At 42.0% G+C, this 19896-nt stretch overlaps 1 protein-coding gene across 2 annotated transcripts in view; it reads left to right on the top strand.

Moving 5' to 3' along the window:
- PASD1 (PAS domain containing repressor 1) overlaps nt 1–19896 on the top strand; it is a 100026-nt gene that overhangs the window by 34100 nt on the left and 46030 nt on the right. For both annotated transcript variants that reach the window (XM_077922245.1, XM_077922246.1), the window contains exons 2-3: nt 17059–17115; nt 18395–18549. In XM_077922245.1, coding sequence (XP_077778371.1) covers nt 17084–17115; nt 18395–18549 — 187 coding nt within the window. In that variant the 5' untranslated portion in view covers nt 17059–17083. The remainder of the gene's footprint in view (nt 1–17058; nt 17116–18394; nt 18550–19896) is intronic.

The raw sequence follows: 19896 nt of genomic DNA, 5'->3' as shown, positions 1-19896 counted from the left end.
TGAATTCTGGAGGGATGGAGAGCAGTAATAAAGTGAAACTGCTTTAAATTAAAACAAATAGAATAATAATACTGACCTACCTACAGGTTTGAAAAGATTGCTGAAACAAGGCATATGAAGTGCTTTGAAACTCCGAGAGCCGAGCATTTGTTTCGCAAGGGCATGCCATATTGGAATGCAAACAAAATGCTTTGCATCTGTAAGTGGAAAGGAAACCCCACTGCAAGGAATAGCAGGGTATTGGAAGAGACAGACTAGATCTCAGTGCCAGCTTATACAGTGGTACCTCGGGATACGAACGGGATCTGTTCTCGAGCCCCGTTCGCATCCTGAACAGCTTCCACACATGACATCATTTTGAGCATCTGCGCATGTGCAAGCGGTGAAACCCGGAAGCATAGCTGTCAACCTTCCCCTTTTTTGCGGGAAATTCCCTTATTCCATCACCGTTTCCTGCTGCTTCCCGCTGCTGCCCCGGATTGTTAGATATCCCGTAGACTGTCCCCGGGACAGGTGAGGCTGCTGATCCCTTATTTTCAAATCTGAAAGTTGACAGCTATGCCCGGAAGTAAAACGCTCCGTTACTTCCGGGTCGCCGTGGAGCGCAACCCGAAAATACTTATTCTGAAGCGTATTTATCCCGAGGTATGACTGTACTGAGTTTCCCTCAGGAGGGACAGTTAGAATTGGGACTTCCAAGGATGCATTTCCTATCTCTAAACCACTTTCTACCTATTAAACAGTCTGAATCAGGAGTCCAGTAGTGGAGACAGCACTGCAGGGGGAAAAGGCCTCAGGGGACAGCAGGAAGGAAATTATGTCCTTCACTCTTTCTCTGGTGTCTGAACAATAGCACTCTTAAGATTCCTGTTCCAGTTTCTCATTTCCAGTTTCTCATTTCTCATGTCTGGAGTCATGAACTAGGAACAGTGTTGTGAGATGGAAAATATTTCCAAGGAAGCACTTTTTTCCCATTCCATAAGTTCATTAAGTAGCAATGAATGTATGCTATTTGCAAATACAATTGCTGTATTACGCAAGCTTGGCTGTTTCAGAGTTTTTAGCTCTGTTTACTAAATACAGGAGAAGTAAACATGCTAAATTAGATCACTTTCTAGGGCATCAGAACATTTTCTGATGCAAATTCTCCTGTGAAAACAAGTCTAATTTGCACAGCGACATTTCTGGAAATCACTCACTCTGGGGTGGGACAATACTGCAACATTTTGCTGCGGGTACTATTTATATTTATTAGTCCAGTTCTGATTCCCGACCCCCACCCTTATCGTGTGAAAATACCCAAGCAAAAGAACAACCCTGAAATTACTACTGCTCCTTTTAGATCGGTTAATAATCTTGACGTCTTCATTTTTGTTGCACCCCCAGAATTCTATCAAAACAAATCAGCGGAAGAATTAATTTCATAAATATTTCTTCTGTTATGTAATCCAAGAAACCTTCTTCATAAATAATTGCTTCAACATTGGTGTGGCAAGAATTCTCCAGCCTGCTTGGTGAGGATATGGCAGGCATATCCAAGCTTTCCATTATTTGCAATACCCATGACGCTGTCTCTGTGTGAGTGATTGATCATGTGCTGGTGTTGATGGGGAAATGGGGAAAAAACAAGGTCCGGCTGGGCCCTATAGGACTCATTAGCACATGGGCACTGCAACTGCCATTCAAAGGAGCCCATTGTGGGGATGGGTGAATCTGTCCATTTCAGTTTTATTCAGTTTCCCATTTTTGCAATCTTAAGTTCAGATCTCCATGTTTCCATATGAGTTTGCATTATTGCATGGCAAGACCCCCAAGCCGACCCCCCATTAGAATAAAGAAATTCACACAGACACGGATATTTTGTTTAAAGTTTTGGGCAAAATTTTGGCCACAACTTTATTGATTACAGGAATGAGAGTGGTATTGGCTTAGGCATTGGCAAGACTGTATCTGACTCCTGCCCGCTTTGCAGGAAGTCTGTAAGGTGACAGCAATGTTCCCCACCAGGCACCTCCACTGCCCTCTCACTTGGCTCAAATATTGTCTGCACAGGCAAGCAGACGCCGGTGCCCATTCCCATGGCAGTATGTGCCCAGGAGTGATGTTGTAGCAAAGCCCAAACAAAGCACTTTACCATACTGGATAAATTGTAAATATAGAACACATATAAGGGAACAGAAGGAGATAGAACCACTCCTTTCAATAGACCGCAGTAAAGCTCCAAAGCGATGCCCTTAAAGCCTGACAGATGAAAACACGTGTGCGTGTGCGAGTGATAGTGTGTATGTACAAACTATTATTCACCTGTTGAGTTATTTTCATGAATATATGTATCAAACCTATTATCAGTACTAATGATGATGATGATGATGATGATGTAAATTCCATGCAATGGAAGCAACCCAAATTGATTATGCTAAACACGCCTGGTCAGGCCAATGCAATTAAACCAGGAGCTGATTGCTATAAATTTACTCGTTAATTTGACCCAAGGTGTGCGCTTGCAGCGGGCAGTACAAGAAGGAAAATAGATCCCAATAAATAATGCTATGTCAATTTCCAGAAAACCAAACAAGTTGCGGTACTTGAAAGGTTGCAGTTATAAGAAGGACTAGTTGAAAATAAACAACTACTTTCTGCACTGACAGCAGGATCAATCAATTATAATTGCAATTATAGCCTGCGGGGTAATAAAAATTTTAGAGCAGCACTTCTACTGAAAGGCCAGTTGTAGCACTGACCCCCAAGAAAATATAAGTATATATATAATTGTGCATAAATTTATATAAACTATTTATTTAGTTAGTTTGATTAATTGATTCTAGGCTGACGGAAGGGAGAACCACAGTGGGCAGGCTAAAGCCACAAGATCACCCAAATGGTGGCTATTATTCATCTATTTGTTTACACCAAATATTTATCATGTGATTTAAATTCTGCACTTAAAGCTCATTGGCACAGCCTCTGCCATGCCCACAGAACCTCAGAACTATAGCATTGCGACTCTGAGGATCAAATGACCCATATAGGAGTGAAACCTTCAACCTCGGCATCATCGACAACACTCCAACCCACTGAGTAGGAGTGGGAAATAACCCAAACGGCCCTTCAGAGTAGCGCTGAACAACCAGCGCCAGTGAAAGAAAACAACAGAACAATTAAAGGAGCCTGCAGGCCGAGAAATGTCAAATAAAAGCAATCAGTAAAAGTAAGCCCTTAAATTAAGTTACTTGTATTTGGTACACATGTACAGCTGTCAGCGCAGAACAGAATTATTTTTCTACGCAATTTCACCCAATGCACACCTTTTTTGGAGAGAAAATTTTCCCTAGTACAATGCATTTTTGTATGTTGTTTTTACCAGCATATGTTTTACTACACACACTTTACCCAGGTTTGTGCATTTTTGTGCATTTGGCTGGAGAACTGCACTGCAGATTTTGCAGCTGTGTGAGTTTTGAAAGATGGCTGTGTTCAGTTTGCATATTGTTGTGGAATACTGTACTGTATTGCGTTCTTTTGAGCTTACCTAGCAAATACTGATCCAACGCATACCCTTACCTATTGCTCTGGTTGCCTGAGATATATATTTTAAGTCCTTATACTATGTACAGTCAGGAAATGTAGTATGTTCCAATCCAGTAATGTAGTAGTTCTTACATGGTTATGTTTCTGCAAAGTCTTTCGAGTTTTCTAGAGCAAGGAAGAGAGGACTGAAGTGCAGCAGACTCTCTTGAAGATTCTTTACTCTGCTGCTGCTTGTATCTAGGTTAATGAAACAGGCTTGTGCATGCAACAAGTTAAGGAAATGTGTTACTGGGGCAGGAGAATTCCTGTCTACCTCTCCGTCCCAGAAGAGAAGAGGCAAAACTGTACATCTTCATTCCTCTTTGACATGGATACATGGCAACTCTGGCCACCCTCCAAAAGTGTCTGTGAGTGTGCATGCTTTACTTTGGCTAGCTAAATGTCATTCTGAGTTTGCAACAGTCTGCCAACAGCAGGAGGCAAATTTTAATGCTGCATGTATAGACTCCTTAATTACCGCATTCTCAGTGCTTAAACCAGCCATAAGGAATATGGAAGCCCTGCCTGCTGTTGAAATGTCATCTATAAAAATGAGGCATAATTGAATCAGTAACACTTTACTGGAAAGGTTAAACTCACACTTTTCTTTTAAAGTCATTGTGCGTTCAGATGTCAGACGCAAGCTGTTTCTTTCTGCCTATAGTTGGGCTTGAATGGCAGACCCTGATTGATACCATAGATGTGTGCAGCCATAGCGGTTCAGAGAGCTGTCCTCCCTCCCCAAATGTAGTTATAACGGTATGCTTATTGTAAAGGAATTGTGGCAATCCCGTATGTGCTCTGTTGCATAAGCTCATACTCGGCTTTATGGTTCCATCACTGGAAGCCACCCAAAGACCAGGAAACCTCAAATTGCTTTGAAAGAAAGTCATGAAAATGGGTTTTTGTTAAGGACCCATCAGAATGAGAGTTAAGCTTTGCCTAAAATTCTGTGGATTGGAAAGAGCTATGTGGGGAAAATATAGTACTTTGCTCAGGAAATAACCTTCATTCAGAGGTCTCCTCCTAGCTGTTACTAAGGTATGAGCACTTTCCTGAGTATTCATGCCCTCCCCTCTCTGCTTGTGTATGTTTTTATAGGGCTAGGATGAGTACCTTCTTCCTCTGTGGACATCGCTTTGATGGATGGTGTGAATTAGATTGAGAAGCAAACATTGCTCCTACTATTTAGCGCATACATGCTGCTGACAATTTACAAAGTGCACCACAATCTTTTTTATCATATATTTGCCATCACAGTAACCCTCTAATCTGGTTGATGCTACTTCTACTTTGCAGTCAGGAGGCAAAAGGTCAAGGGTTAATGATATATAGGACTGAGTCAGATTTTTGTCGAATGTTGCATTTAGCCATGAAACATTGTTTTGGGGGAAGCATGAGGTTTTCTCAGGTTCATCCAAAGGGCACAAAGATCAGCCTTTGCTGTGAAATTAGAACATCCCGCCCTCGTTGGCAAAGCCTTGCCAAGAGGAAGGAAGCTATGCCACTGAGCTTAGCTGTTGGCATAGTTCGACACTCCTAAGTTAGTTTATACAGCAACTTTAAAGGGAGGCAGTTCACAGAAATATTCAGAACCCTACCCACTTCTCTTGGTAAGAGGGAAATTATATTACTGCACTTTGCTTCTGTTAAAATGTCTGTTGCAGTTGCTTCCTTTGGCAAGTTTGGAAAAGTTAGGGGACAGCAAAGGGAGGGCGTTAGTCTCTCTTGTGCCCATCATGACATCATCAGTGGTGCAAGTCGTGGCTGATTCAGCAGAAGTCCAGTTTTGAAATCAGAGGCATTTAAGTTATCCAGACGATGCCATCCAAATTGTTTTCCATTTAAACAGCCCCATTCCAAACTGGATGTGGGTGGGTCTTTCATTACTAATTGCAGCATGTTGCAATTCTGCAAGCGTGCCAATGGTTGCCAAAGTAGCTTCTCATTTTGCACATAGTAAACGTTTGTTACACCTGCAATCTGCAGTTTACAAACAGAGAGGCTATCACCCTATGACCTATATGCACGGAACATGTTAATTCCCCTGGAACTAGGTAAAAATGCTAATATCTACATAGAAATGCTTCTCTGAATAATTTGGTAATTAGTATTCTTTTTTATTATTAATTTGTATACCACCCTTCGTCTGAAAATCCCAGGGCGGTTCACAACAGAAAAATACAAAATTAAAATACAAAATACATAATAAAACCAAACCAAAACAATAACCTCCCAAACACATTTGAAAAGCCATAGAATGTTAATCAGCCAAACTCTAAGCAGTCATTAGTAAGCCTGTGACTTTAGGACAAAATGCAGGAAATTACAGATCTTACACTGCAATATTTTGCTCCATATTGCAATTTTTTCTTTTGGGAGAATTACAGTAGCCAGTCAACATGCTCTTATTTATTAATTTGCAGAATTGTATACTGCTTTATATCCAGAAGTTGCAACAATGGGGTTTACAATATAGTCTTAATTAATTTGTTAATTTATGAAGCATCCTGAATAAATCAGCACAGCAAGATGGAAGCAATCCCAACAAAAGCCAGTATCAACAAGAATGGAAAAATAAGGCTGGGAGGACCGAAAGCTTTCCTAAATTAAAGCGCCTTTTCCCACTTTCTGAAAAGCAAGCAGGAAGGAGCATTGAAAAGCCTCTCTGTAGGAAGGGCACTCCAGAGAATCGTAGCCACAACTATGAAGACACTTCCTTTTCAAGGGCTTAATTTTGACTGGGTTGTTGATTGTTTGACTTCTGTTGATTATGCAGAGCAATAAAAGCAGCACTATTTTTCTAGAAAAAGAGGTCCCTTGTTTTCTTATACAGTCATACCTCATGTTACGTTTGCTTCAGGTTGCCCCTTTTCAGTTTGCATCCCACGGCAACCCGGAAGTACCGGAAAGGTTTACTTCCGGGTTTCGCCGCTCGCGCATGCGCAGATGTGCAAAAAGATGCCACACGCATGCGCAGAAGTGGTGAATCATGACTCGTGCATGTGCAGGCGCGGGTTGCGTTCTCTTCAGGTTGCGAATGGGCCTCCGGAACGGATCCCATTCGCAACCAGAGGTACCACTGTAATGGCAATGGTGCCCACCTGAGAGGTTATCCCTGTTTCCCAGGGGCAGTCCCATATTTACAGAAACTACTGGTTTCTAATTTGATCCTGGAATGTCCTGCTTTTCCTTCGGACGTCCCTGTTTTCACCTGAGAAACGTTGGAGGGTATGCAGTTATGTGACCCCCAAGCCAAGGAGATAAGTAACGATACAACCTATAGAAGACCGGAAGGCAGCCCTGTATCAGAAAGTATTTTTTAATGTTTAAAGTTTTATTGTGTTTTTATATTTGTTGTAAGCTGCCTAGAATGGCTGGGGCAACCCAGTGAGATGGGGAGGGGTATAAATAACAAAAGTGTTGTTGTTGTTGTTGTACAGGACATCCCTATTTTAATTGGAGAAATATTGGAGGGTTAGGGTGCAGGACCATCCCCAGGTTTTGGGGAGCCCTGGGACACTGGGAATCTGTGGGTGCTTTTGCCCTCTCTTCTTTCTCAAATATTCCCCTCCTGCCTATTGGCCTCAGCCCTTTCAAGGAAAACCAAGTACAGTGGTACCTCAGGTTAAGTACTTAATTCGTTCCGGAGATCTGTTCTTAACCTGAAACTGTTCTTAATCTGAAGCACCACTTTAGCTAATGGGGCCTCCCACTGCTGCCGCGCCGCCGGAGCACGATTTCTGTTCTCATTCTGAAGCAAAGTTCTTAACCCGAGGTACTATTTCTGGGTTAGCAGAATCTGTAACCTGAAGCGTATGTAACCTGAAGCGTATGTAACCCGAGGTACCACTGTATTGACCTATATGTCAGCCTGTTGTCAAAAACCTGCTCAAATCTGCTGCTTTTAATGGTAGTTCAAATTTAAAATATACAGTGGTACCTCAGTTTAAGAACAGTCCGGTTTAAGAACAGTCCGGTTTACAAACTCTGCAAAACTGGAAATAGTGTTCCGGTTTGAGAACTTTACCTCGGTCTATGAACGGAATCCAAACGGTGAAAGGGCATTGGCGGCGGGAGGCCTCATTAGGGAAAGTGAGCCTTGGTTTAAGAATGGTTTCGGTTTAAGAATGGACTTCTGGAACGGATTACGTTTGTAAACCAAGGTACCACCGTATAGGTTTTTAATTGCCTATTATTTGACATTTTAAATATTTGTTTCATATCTGCTATTCAGTTGGAGGTTCTAATTACAGTCAAGCCATAAAGAAATTATGACCAAGATAGGTAATACGAAAAGAAAACTAATCATTTGAATTTCACTGATTGCTTTTAAAAATAATAATTAGCGAACAGTATAGCTCGTAGTTCTTTTTCTCTTAAAAAAATGTTTAGGGGTACAGTGGAACATCGGGTTGCGAACGTGATCCGTGCAGGAGGCACGTTCGCAACCCGCAGCACCGCGCCTGTGCATGCGCAAAGCACAATTTAGTGCTTCTGTGCATGCACAAGTATCGAAACCCAGAAGTAACCCATTCCGGTACTTCCGGGTTCGTTGCGGTGTGCGACCTGAAAACACGTAACCTGAAGTGTCTGTAACCCGAGGTACCACTGTACTCCTATTTTCCTACACATATTGAAATACTGCCCCTCAATGAGGCCAAACTTAGATTCACAAAATGTATAGGTGTATGCGTCCCCCTGCACCCCCCCCAGAAAAAAGCACTGCTCAGAGGTATAACTTAACGTGCAATTTTAGGCACAGTCACCCAAGAGTAAAGTCAATGGGAGGACAGACATGTCATTCATTGGGATTATCCCCCCCCCCCCATGGCAAGGGTAGCTTATCTTTGATCTAATCCTTTCACCTGGACTTTAAATGGGCACAGCACAGGTAGATGGGCAGGCGGATAGAATCACACAGTTACAAGTTTGACCACATCTTATGAAACTTTTCTGACGTATCTTGAATCGATTCTATTTAAAGATCCAGCTTAAAACAAGACTGCGAACACTTTGCACTCAATGTAGCCCTAAACTGTTTAATCCAGTTAAGAATATTTTGACCTTATTTGTACCATCTAGGCCGATTCTTTTTACAGCTCAACATTCTGCTGCATCATGGCAGAAAAGGCTGCGCGTGTTTTGGCAAACATTTTTACATGCAAAGCCATTTCCCCCAACTTCCAGCCAAGTAAATGTTAACTTCAGCTTTCTCATTTATTTAGCTGTTTTGCTCTGGCATTCAGACAGTGCAAAGTAGTTTGAACACTTGAAATGAGCTCTAATATATATATATATATATATATATATATATATATATATATGCTGATTAATAATAATAATAATAATAATAATAATAATAATAATAAATTTTATTTATATCCCGCCCTCCCCAGCCGAAGCTGGGCTCAGGGCGGCTAACAACAATCAAATAACTAAATAGTTGAATAATCACACATTCTAAAATATTTCATTATAAAAATTAATTAAAATCAAATTGATGGCAACCAAAATACTGTGCAGGTTGCCAGAGGAGGGAGTCAGGCTGCGCCCTGACCAAAGGCCTGGTGGAACAACTCTGTCTTGCAGGCCCTGCGGAAAGATGTCAGGTCCCGCAGGGCCCTAGTCTCTTGTGACAGAGCATTCCACCAGATTGGAGCCGCAGCCGAGAAGGCCCTGGCTCTAGTTGAGGCCAGCCTAACCTCTCTGAGGCCTGGGACCTTGAGGATGTTTTTATTTACAGACCGTAGGTTTCTCTGTGGGGCATACCAGGAGAGGCGGTCCCGTAGATTATCATTGTTGTTAGCACTGAAGCCTTAAAAATTAAGGATGCAGTCCTAACTTCCTGGTGCTGATGGACTCAAGGAGCATTGCTTTGCCATAAAAAGCCTCTATCAACCTGTAGCCCTCAAGTTTGGAATTGGTGCCCCACACTTAGAGAGCCATGGTTTCCCTATCCCTGCACTGGGGTCTGCTCCGAGACGTTCTCAAATTCTGTGCCCTCCAGATGTTTTAGACTACAACTTCCATAATTGGGCATCATCTGAGGTGCACAAGGTTGAGGGAGGCTGTGCTGGAGCTCACATAAGGCATACCCAGAGATCCAGTGTTTTATAAAAAAAGTGTCAGTGTGGTCAAAGCGTCAAACTTACTTAAACCTCCCCTACTGCAGCAAAACTTACTATAGGTCCTTGGGACACTTACACTCTCTCAGCCTAGCCTACCTCATGGGGATGTTGTGAAGAGAAAGTGGGTTGGAGGTGGGGGGACGACGACCAAAACACTTCCATGAGTTCTTTGGATGAAAAGCAATAAATACATGCAATAAATAAATAGATATTCATTCAGCTTTTTTGATATGCTATTTTGGTCTTGCATTTCTTGCTTTAGTGTCTTCTCCACTTTCTGTTATGTGTAAAAGTACCTCTGCGAACATGTAAAAATTGCAGTTAGCCATCGGCTAATTAAATGATCTATGGCCTTGTAAGGGACGCTGGTGGCACTGTGGTCTAAACCACAGAACATAGGGCTTGCCGATCAGAAGGTTGGCGGTTCAAATCCCTGCAATGGGGTGAGCTCCCATTGTATAGTCCCAGCTCCTACACACCAAGCAGTTCAAAAGCATTTCAAAGTGCAAGTAGATAAATAGGTACTGCTCCGGCGGGAAGGTAAATGGCGTTTCTGTGCGCTGCTCTGGTTTGCCAGAAGCGGCTTAGTCATGCTGGCCACATGACCTGGAAAAACTGTTTGCGGACAAACGTCAGCTCCCTCGGCCCATAGAGCGAGATGAGTGCGCAACCCCAGAATCATCCGTGACTGTCAGGGGTACCTTTACCTTTTATGGCCTTTTAAACTGGGGTGTGTGTGTGTGTATGTGATAATTCTATGTATTTTTGTGCTTTTAAATTGTAAACCGCCCTGTGACCCTGGAATGAAGGGTGGTATAGAAACATATAACATATGTGGCTTTTTAGTTTAGATTAAAGATGACATCACAGGCATGTATAAAATCATACATTGTGTAGAGCATAAACATAGAATTGTAGAGTTGGATGGGACACTGAGGGACATCTAGTCCAAGCCCCTGCAATTTAGGAATCTCAACTAAAACATCCAGCGAAGGAGAGTCCACAATCTCCTGAGGGAGTCCATTCCATTGCTGAACAGCTCTTACTGTCAGAAAGTTCTTCCTGATGTTTAGTCAGAATCTCCTTTCTTGTGACTTGAAGCCATTGGTTCAGGTCCTACCCTCTGTTGACTCACATTGTTGACCCGTGTTAAGACTGCGGTCTACTATGACCTCTAGATCCTTGTCACATGTACTACTAGCAAGCTAAGTATCCCCCAACTTATATTTGTGCAGCTGGTTCTTCCAGCCAAAGGGGATGTGGGTGGCGCGGAGGTCTAAACCACTGAGCCTCTTGGGCTTGCTGATCATCAGGTCAGCAGTGTGAATCCCCGTGATGGAGTGAGCTCCCGTTGCTCTGTCCCAGCTCTTGCCCATCTAGCAGTTTGAAAGCATGCCAGTGCAAGTAGATAAATAGGTACCGCTGCAGTGGGAAGGTAAATGGCACTTCCATGCTCTCTGGTTTCCGTCATGGTGTTCTGTTGTGCCAGAAGTGGTTTAGTCCTGCTGGCCACATGAACCAGAAGAAGAAGAAGAGTTTGAATTTGATATCCTGCTTTATCACTATCTGAAGGAGTCTCAAAGCGGCTAACATTCTCCTTTCCCTTCCTCCTCCACAACAAACACGCTGTAAGGTAAGTGGGGCTGAGAGACTTCAAAGAAGTGTGACTAGCCCAAGGTCACCCAGCAGCTGCATGGAGACTCGAACCTGGTTCACCAGATTACGAGACAACTGCTCTTAACCACTACACCACATTGGCTCTCCAGAAAGCTGTCTGTGGACAAATGTAGTCTCCCTCGGCCTGAAAGCGAGATGAGCGCCGCAACCCCATGGCCGCCTTTGACTGGACTTAACCGTCCAGGGGTCCTTTACCTTTACCTATTACCTTTTCCAGCCTAAGTGTACACAAGCGGATAGAGAACAAATTATCTCCCTTATATCGCAGTGCCATTAAATTATGGAATTTGCTCCCTCCACAATCTGCTCAATGGGTCAGAGAGGACGTTCCTCTCAGGAGCATGCAATTCCTAATTATTTTCACGGCGATCAAGATTGACACTGACCTCAGTGATACCTAGCTAAATCATTGAGACTCCAGATGTGCCTATATGTCCCTGTCCTCTGCTTTTCCTGCAACTCCCCCCCCAAAAAAAACCCCCACTCCCGTCTCCCGTCTTAATAATTTTAAAGTGTGGGCGTTTTCAACATGAGTAGAGGATGCAACAAAATTGGCTAATTAAGCAACTGCTTCAGAGAAATGATACGTCTTACAGATAGACAATAAAATGATTCGGGGCAAAGAAAGGTCCTGGCAAATTAAAGCAATTAAAGATTTGATGTAACATGGAGAATCTTATAGATCAGTGGGTGGTACTGCCCCCTGAGGGGCAGTGGGATTAGCTGGGGGGCAAGGAGCGGTGGGAGGTGGGGACTGGGGGTGGTAAGTGACGTCCAGGCTTTGAAAAACTGGTGACACTGAAACAAGTTAATCAGTTTTGTTGACTTACTTAATTCAGCTAAATAGTTTTAATTGGACATTGAATACATGTGCAATTAGTTGTTACGGCTTTGAATTCTACTGTGCTGTTATTTTCCTTAGAGGGTTGTACAAACCACTATTCTGAATAATGCTTTTTTATGGCTGCAACCTAGCAGTCGGGGGGGGGGGCAACAAAAGTAGCATTGTAGCAGCACTGAATGGCAAAGTATAGCTGCCATAGTGCCTGAGAGGAACATTACATCATAGAAGCGGGGGGGGGGGGGGACCAGAGTGGATTTGATTTAAATCAACTCAATTTAAATTTCCTTTTTTACAGAAAGGTTCAACCTTGCTGGCGTCCTCTTAGTATTGACAATCAGAGGAAGGTTTCATTTTTGGAATAATAAATTTTCAGAGTAGTTTTTACAGTTCTATCAAAAATTACTGATTTGGTTCTACTATTAGAAATACATAGACAGATAATTATGAAATTATTGTGAGGTTTAATAAGTTAACTCTTTATATTTGGACAACTTTTCTGCTGTACTTTATTGGAAGGAGAAAAATAACCATTTCCTTAATAACAATTTAAACAATTTATTTAACTAAAACAGTAACAACATAGCACATGCAGTGCTTTTTTCCTGGGGGTACACATACCCTTAAACATTTTCTGAATCCAAGTTTGGCTTCATTAAGGGGGGGCGGTATTTCAATATGAGTAGGAAAATGAGAGTACCCCTAAATATTTTTTAGGAAAAAAGTACTGAGCATATGTATCCATGTTTGTTAACTGATGTGGTTAAACAGTTATTATTATTATTATTTTTAAAAAACTTAGACTGAGTTTGGAGAGGCTGGCCATCCTTTTTCTAGCGGGGAGGAGAGATACAGTTGGCTAGGCTGCAATAGGCTTGCAGAAAGAACAAGGAGGAGGAGAACCAGGCTGGTGGAAAGCTGGAAAAGGGAAACTAGGAACTGGAGCAGAGAACTTCAGGGATTCCTGCTGCAGGACTGAAGTTCCGGGTAGAGACTTTATTGTTTGGACAATGCCAGGCGAGCCCTGGGAAGAAGGGCCTGGAAGCAGTGAACTCTTTTATTAGTTGACTGGCAAGCACTTCAAGGTCTCACCAGGGACTTACAGATCCCAGTTACTATTTCCACACACACACACACACACACACACACCTTTGGATTTGCTTCTACATTCAGGTGCCTATTCTGTACAGTTACGTGTTAGTACAGTTGTTGGAACCCAGTGGGATTGGGAAAAGGTTGCACTTGCCTCAAGTCTGAGTTGCACAGACATGCACAATTATTACACAAAGATCCCAAGACTTGTGGAGTATTCTGCTCACAAGGCTGCACTTTCATTTTTACTGCTTCACACTTAGCTACTTGCGCAGATCTATTCCACTCCAAACAATCTATTCATTGAACCTCTTGGAACTTAGCAGTTAAGAGGTAAGGGGTCGATTCTGTGTATATAAATTTGCAAAGGAACAAAATGGGATTAAGGTTTCCCCCCACAACTCTGTATGTTTATTTTATAACATTTTTCCTGTGAAGAAAAGGCATGTTACCTCTGCAGACACTGTTTCACACTTTTGAGAACTGTAAAAACAAGCATCTGTGAAATATCTTCTTGTTAGAAAAACTGCCTTAAATAATCTTACAGAAACCTCTGGAAGAGCATGACATTGTGAATGGATTAATGGAATTCATTTACCAAAAAATTTAAACATGGCATATAAAGCCTCATGCTACATAATTAAAAACAAATTCTTATTGCCTTTGGACTATGTTGTTGTTGTTTAGTCGTTTAGTCGTGTCCGACTCTTCGTGACCCCATGGACCAGAGCACGCCAGGCACTCCTGTCTTCCACTGCCTCCTGCAGTAGCTTCGAGAACACTGTCCAACCATCTCGTCCTCTGTCGTCCCCTTCTCCTTGTGCCCTCAATCTTTCCCAACATCAGGGTCTTTTCCAGGGAGTCTTCTCTTCTCATGAGGTGGCCAAAGTATTGGAGCCTCAGCTTCACGATCTGTCCTTCCTGTGAGCACCCAGGGCTGATTTCCTTAAGAATGGAGAGGTTTGATCTTCTTGCAGTCCATGGGACTCTCAAGAGTCTCCTCCAGCACCATAATTCAAAAGCATCAATTCTTCGGCGATCAGCCTTCTTTATGGACTATAATGTAGCCTTATAGCCTTTGGCCTATAATGTAACCTAAATAGAAAACTATCTTTAGAAAGATTTTTTCCTCCAAAAGCATTTTATTTTAAAAAAATCCAATTTAAATAAAAAAATGATTTAAATAAAAAAATCCAATTTATATTTTAAAAATCCATAATTTTTTTTAAAAAAAATCATTGCTTTTTATCCTCCCTGGGGGGAACTGACATGGAGGCTAGTTGCCTGAGCTTCTTGCTAGAACCCTGGAAGTTGCTTAAGAATGCCAGGTACTAATGTCAGCCCTGTCTATGCTAACCTAATCTAATGCAGCGTTTGCATGCAATTTTTTTTTTTAAATAATAATTATTTTCAAATAGGTTGAGATTTCTTACTGTCAGCCATTCTCAAATATTTACCTTTTTTTTTTTTTTTGCCTATTTTTAAACCAGGCATCCTTTCTAAAAAAAATTTTGACTGCTCATCCACGTTTTTAACCAACATTTTGGTTTTATCTGAATTTATTTTGAAACCTGCCACTTCTCCAAATCTTTTAATTTCTTCTCATGCTTTGGGAACACTCTCCAAGGTTTGTTCTAGAGTCAACAGCACATCGTCAGCAAATGCCCTTAATTTATAGACTAGGTCCCACCTCAATACCTTTAATTTCCCTGTTTTCCTTACATTCTGAAGCAGTATTTCTAAAGTCATAATAAACAACAGCGGAGCCTTTTCTTCACTGCTATTTTTCTTTAAAAAAAAATTAAAAAAGGAATGCTGGAACTCACCATGTTCTCTTAAAATGGCAACAAGGCCCACCTGAGAGGTGCCGGAACTGAGTTCTGGCAAGTTCTGGCTGGGGGAAAAAAGAGACCTGCTTTTCTTCCATATTGTTCTCCTGAAGTGTTAAAAATTATGTAGCTGTTAAATCACTTGAGGTGGCGGTTGCCATGCAGCAAAAAATATTTTGTTGTACCCACCAAAAAAAATTCCTGGGGCACTAGGTGTGGTCCTCTGGACGCACCACTGAAAGTGGCTTGTGAGTTCCTGGGGTTGTGATTGGTTCATTACAGTCACTGATGGAGGATGATTCTGATGGCATGGCTGTGATTAGTTCTGGTTGGGATTTTTTCAAAAGGGAGGATCATTCCCAGCAGTGTAAACGCTGGTGAAATCAAAAGGGTGTGGAGACAGATTGTGGCTTGGTTTGCCTGCCACAGCCCATCTGTCAAAACTGGGATGTGATTTCTCATAATCACTCTGAACCGGTGGATTTAATGCAAGTCGTCAGCCGAGAAACAATTTGTTCCATAGCTGTTTTCAGTGAGTTCCATTGCGTTGAAGATGTGATTTCACCCCCATTTTTTTTCTGTGGTTTTGAACATGTAAACCATGTTCGAGATTTGCACACAGATTTAGCTTTCTGATATAGAAAAGCAAACTTCTATCTGACATGGGTTGCACTCACCTGCCATACTAAACCAAACCAATGACTAGTGTAAATGTACCAGCTGCTGAGTAAGAGTTCTCATCTGCTTTGCTCTCCCCTGTGCTTTAAATCAATGTGGTACCGCAATAAGCAAAGCTGTGAACCCTGGGTCTTGGCTAACCATGATCTGTAGCCAAGGCTTGTTGTATGGCTAACCGGTACCCCCAGTTCATATGACATGTTCAGCCAGACCTTGGTTCAACAGCTGTGCAATGCTAACATAAAAATCGCAGAGAGGGCAATGCACTTGCAAGCTCAGGCCTATCATGATGTATGAACCAGGTTGCTGTGTTTTCCTTTAGGAGAGACATTTTTAATGGTTCCCTATACACCTGAGGTGTGGGTGGCGCTGTGGGTTAAACCACAGAGCCTAGGACTTGCCGATCAGAAGGTTGGCGGTTTGAATCCCCATGACGGGGTGAGCTCCCGTTGCTCGGTCCCTGCTCCTGCCAACCTAGAAGTTCGAAAGCATGTCAGAGTGCAAGTAGATAAATAGGTACCGCTCCGGCAGGAAGGTAAACGGTATTTCCATGCGCTGCTCTGGTTCGCCAGAAGCGCCTTAGTCATGCTGGCCACATGACCGGCTCCCTCGGCCAGTACACCGGCTCCCTCGGCCAGTAAAGCAAGATGAGCGCCGCAACCCTAGAGTCGGTCACGACTGGACCTATGGTCAGGGGTCCCTTTACCTTTTATCCACCTGATGATGGGCCGTGGGTGGGGCTGTGGTCTAAATCACTGAGCCTAGGGCTTGCTGACCTTAACTGTCAGGGGTCCTTTACCTTTACCTTTTTATACACCTGAGGGCCATCTTATGATCTCTGTAATCCTCATCAGCTGTACAGAGTTTTCAACACTGAAGTAAAACTTCTTTGTTTTCAAGGGCTTCATTGAAAGGTGACCCAACCATTCTGAGGTAGTTACTCTGATGTTTTATTATATGTTTATGTTATTTTATGATTTAAGTTGTCATATTGTTTACTGCTTTGGTATTTTAAAATGTAAGTTATATGCAGATGTATATAAGTAGATAAAATATTGAAAATGGTGTAGTTGGGTGTTTTGTTTTGTTTTTATCTATCCTGAGCTTGGGTCAGACAGGTTATTTATCTAAATGAATCAGCCAACAAATACAGCAGCATCAACAATTATTGGTTGATGAAGCTGCCACCTTCATAGCATTGGGCAATGTTTCTCATGCCTCTCGTATTCTCCTTGTGTTCCAGAACTCTGTATTGTGTAAACGAGCTGATGGACGAAGATGAGAAGGACAGGGCAAAGAGGTATGGATATAGGCGCATGTCATTCTCCAAGCTCACCTGTCCTTATCTGAAAATTCAACAACAGTTAACTATACCACTTCTGATAACAATGACTCAAAGCCCAAAGACCCAAAATGGAGGGTCGTTTCTCACTCTTGTTTATTATTCTGTAGTGGTACAGATTTGTGTACCGTGCAAGATGGCATCCGTTTTCATCACAACTAATGGGTGAAATTATCAAAATTATCAAAGTTTATTAAAGGATAAAACTGTCAAAGTTCATTAGCTCCAAAAGTTTCTACATGCATCTCTTTGATGTTTTAGAAACTGTGAGTGAATAACTGAAATGTGGATCCATGTCATAATTATTCCACCCACACTTTCCCCTAGAATTTGGTTCTGCTGGAGTCAGGACACTGGGCTGGAAATAACTCTTTCCTAAGGATGTAAGATCTTCACAATCCTGTTGGGTTCATGCAAGCATGATTGGCCAACATTGTGTTTCCAACAGGGGAAAGCCAAATGACTGCAATAGGCTTCCCCCTAACATTTAGTATCCAGCTGTGCAGTGCCTAAGGTCAAGTGTAGTATCTGTTCTTATCAGTTTAAAAAATGAGGCACTGTTTAGCACTTATTTCATATTAGGTTTCCTGGAGATTGCACCTGTAGACTTCCACCCAAATGCAGGGAGTTGCCTCCCAAAGTGGTTTACAAACCATACACCAACTCATACACAATGAAATATAATATTAAAACTATTTCAAACATTAAAACAGTGTTCAATAATACTTACCAGCATAGATCTAATATTCCAGAGCCAGAGAACAGTATTGTATATATGTAACCCAGTCACAGGTAGGTTGCTTCCAGATGACCTGTTTCTTGAGCACTTACCCTGATTTGTTTTTGCAAAGTTTGCAGAGAGGTTAGATGACACCGATTACTTATTGTTACTTATTTTAAGGGAGGTCATATAATGTTGCATCAAGCAATTGTTACTTCATTTTCCCATCTGTTTCCTTATTGCAAGAAACTCGCTTTTGTGTTGGGGGGGAGTGGGTTTGTGCAGAAGAATGCTGAATCAACTTTAATTGAACCATCTGAATATGCCGGTATCTAATTGAATCCCACATAAAAATAACCATAGTCTGGAATCTAGCTGTGAAAGGCTATGGTAAGAAAACAGGTCTTTGTGGCTGTTTTAAAAATGTTGAAATGATCACGACCTAAACCTCGATTTCACAGTTCTTTCATTATCCCTTCATTATTTTCAACGCACTTTTGTGTTTCGATTGACTAGGGCATCGCGCAACAAGTCAGAAAAGAAAAGAAGAGACCAATTCAACATCCTTATTAAGGAACTATGTACCATGCTGCAAGGCCATGGGCATCCACTCAAGATGGACAAATCCACAATACTGCAGAGGACCATCGACTTCTTACAGAAACAGAAAGGTACCTGAACTGCCTGCAGGCTCCTTTTCTCTGCCTCCCTTCTTAGTAGTGCCATTGCTATTTTTACTGTTACTGAAGTATATTGCACTACAGACATCTTAAAATGCATATCACAAGCTTTAAAAGGTGTGCAATGCCTTGCGATAACCCACCCCACCCAGTTAGCCTCTCTTTAAAGAGCACAAACAAACAGGATATATAATCTCTAGTTTGGGGAAAGAGGGAAGAGGGCATGTATTCCCAAGGCAAATATATTTTATAAGAAGCTTTTGAAATGACAAGGATGTGGCTCTTAACATGGTAAGGCATAAAAAAGGGAGAGCCTTGAGCTTTTAAAATAAATACTTTAAAAAGAGCTGCGTGAGTACTTATGCAAATTAACACTCAACCTTTTGCATTTCCCCCCCTTACAAACTTTGTAAAACCCTTGTATGAACACATGGAGCTGCCTTATGCTGATTCCTAGCCCTTTGTGCCTATTCTGTTTGGCAAAGATGGAACTGTAGTACTCCAAAACATGTTGCCCTCCATATGTTTGGACTTCCACTCCCATCATTCCTGACAATTGGCTATGCTGTCTGGGGCTGATAGGAGCTGTAGTCCAGAACATTTGGCAGGCTTCAGATTGGGGAAGCCTCAGACAGAGCCTACAGAGCCTGAGTCAGAGGTCTTACAGAACATCTGTTACGTGGTCTTTCTTACCTGGAAATGTCCAGGACTGAACCTGGGACCTTCTGCATGCAACTCCTTAGAAACTGTTCCAAAACTATAAGGGCGCTGAAGAGAGGGAGATTATTTCATTGTCAAAAATGTCATGTAACCAGTGCTTTTCTTCTAAAAAAATGTTTAGGGGTACTCTCATTTTCCTACTCATATTGAAATACTGCCTCAATGAGGCCAAACTTAGATTCACAAAATGTTTAGGGGTATGCGAACCCCTGCGTCCCCCCCCCCCCAGAAAAAAAGCACTGCATGCAACTAAAGAGGTTTCTGGACTGGGAATCATGGACACCAGTAAGACATGAACACGATTGAGGATTGAGTATATTTATGGGATGTGTGTTCAAATGCATGTTTGCCTCAGCGGTCTTGTGCATTTGGTCCCATGCCAACTAAAACTGGATTTGGGCCGTGGCATTATCTGCATTCTCCTGTTTCCTTATCAGATCAATAATTATTTCTAGTCATTAGAGATGATCGTCAGGTTTTTCCTCACTGTTTTGTCTATAGTATCTTCTAGTACAGGGCTGAAGGGGTGATATATAATATGTCTAATTTTCTGATATTGCTCCCTTTAAATGGGCTTCATGTTTCACAGTGTTTGATACTCCTGTGCTGCTCAAAATC

This window comes from Podarcis muralis, chromosome Z (assembly GCF_964188315.1).
Source record: "Podarcis muralis chromosome Z, rPodMur119.hap1.1, whole genome shotgun sequence".
NCBI lineage: Eukaryota > Metazoa > Chordata > Lepidosauria > Squamata > Lacertidae > Podarcis > Podarcis muralis.
Note: the sequence above shows the minus strand (reverse complement) of the source record. Positions and strands in the feature narration are given on the sequence as shown.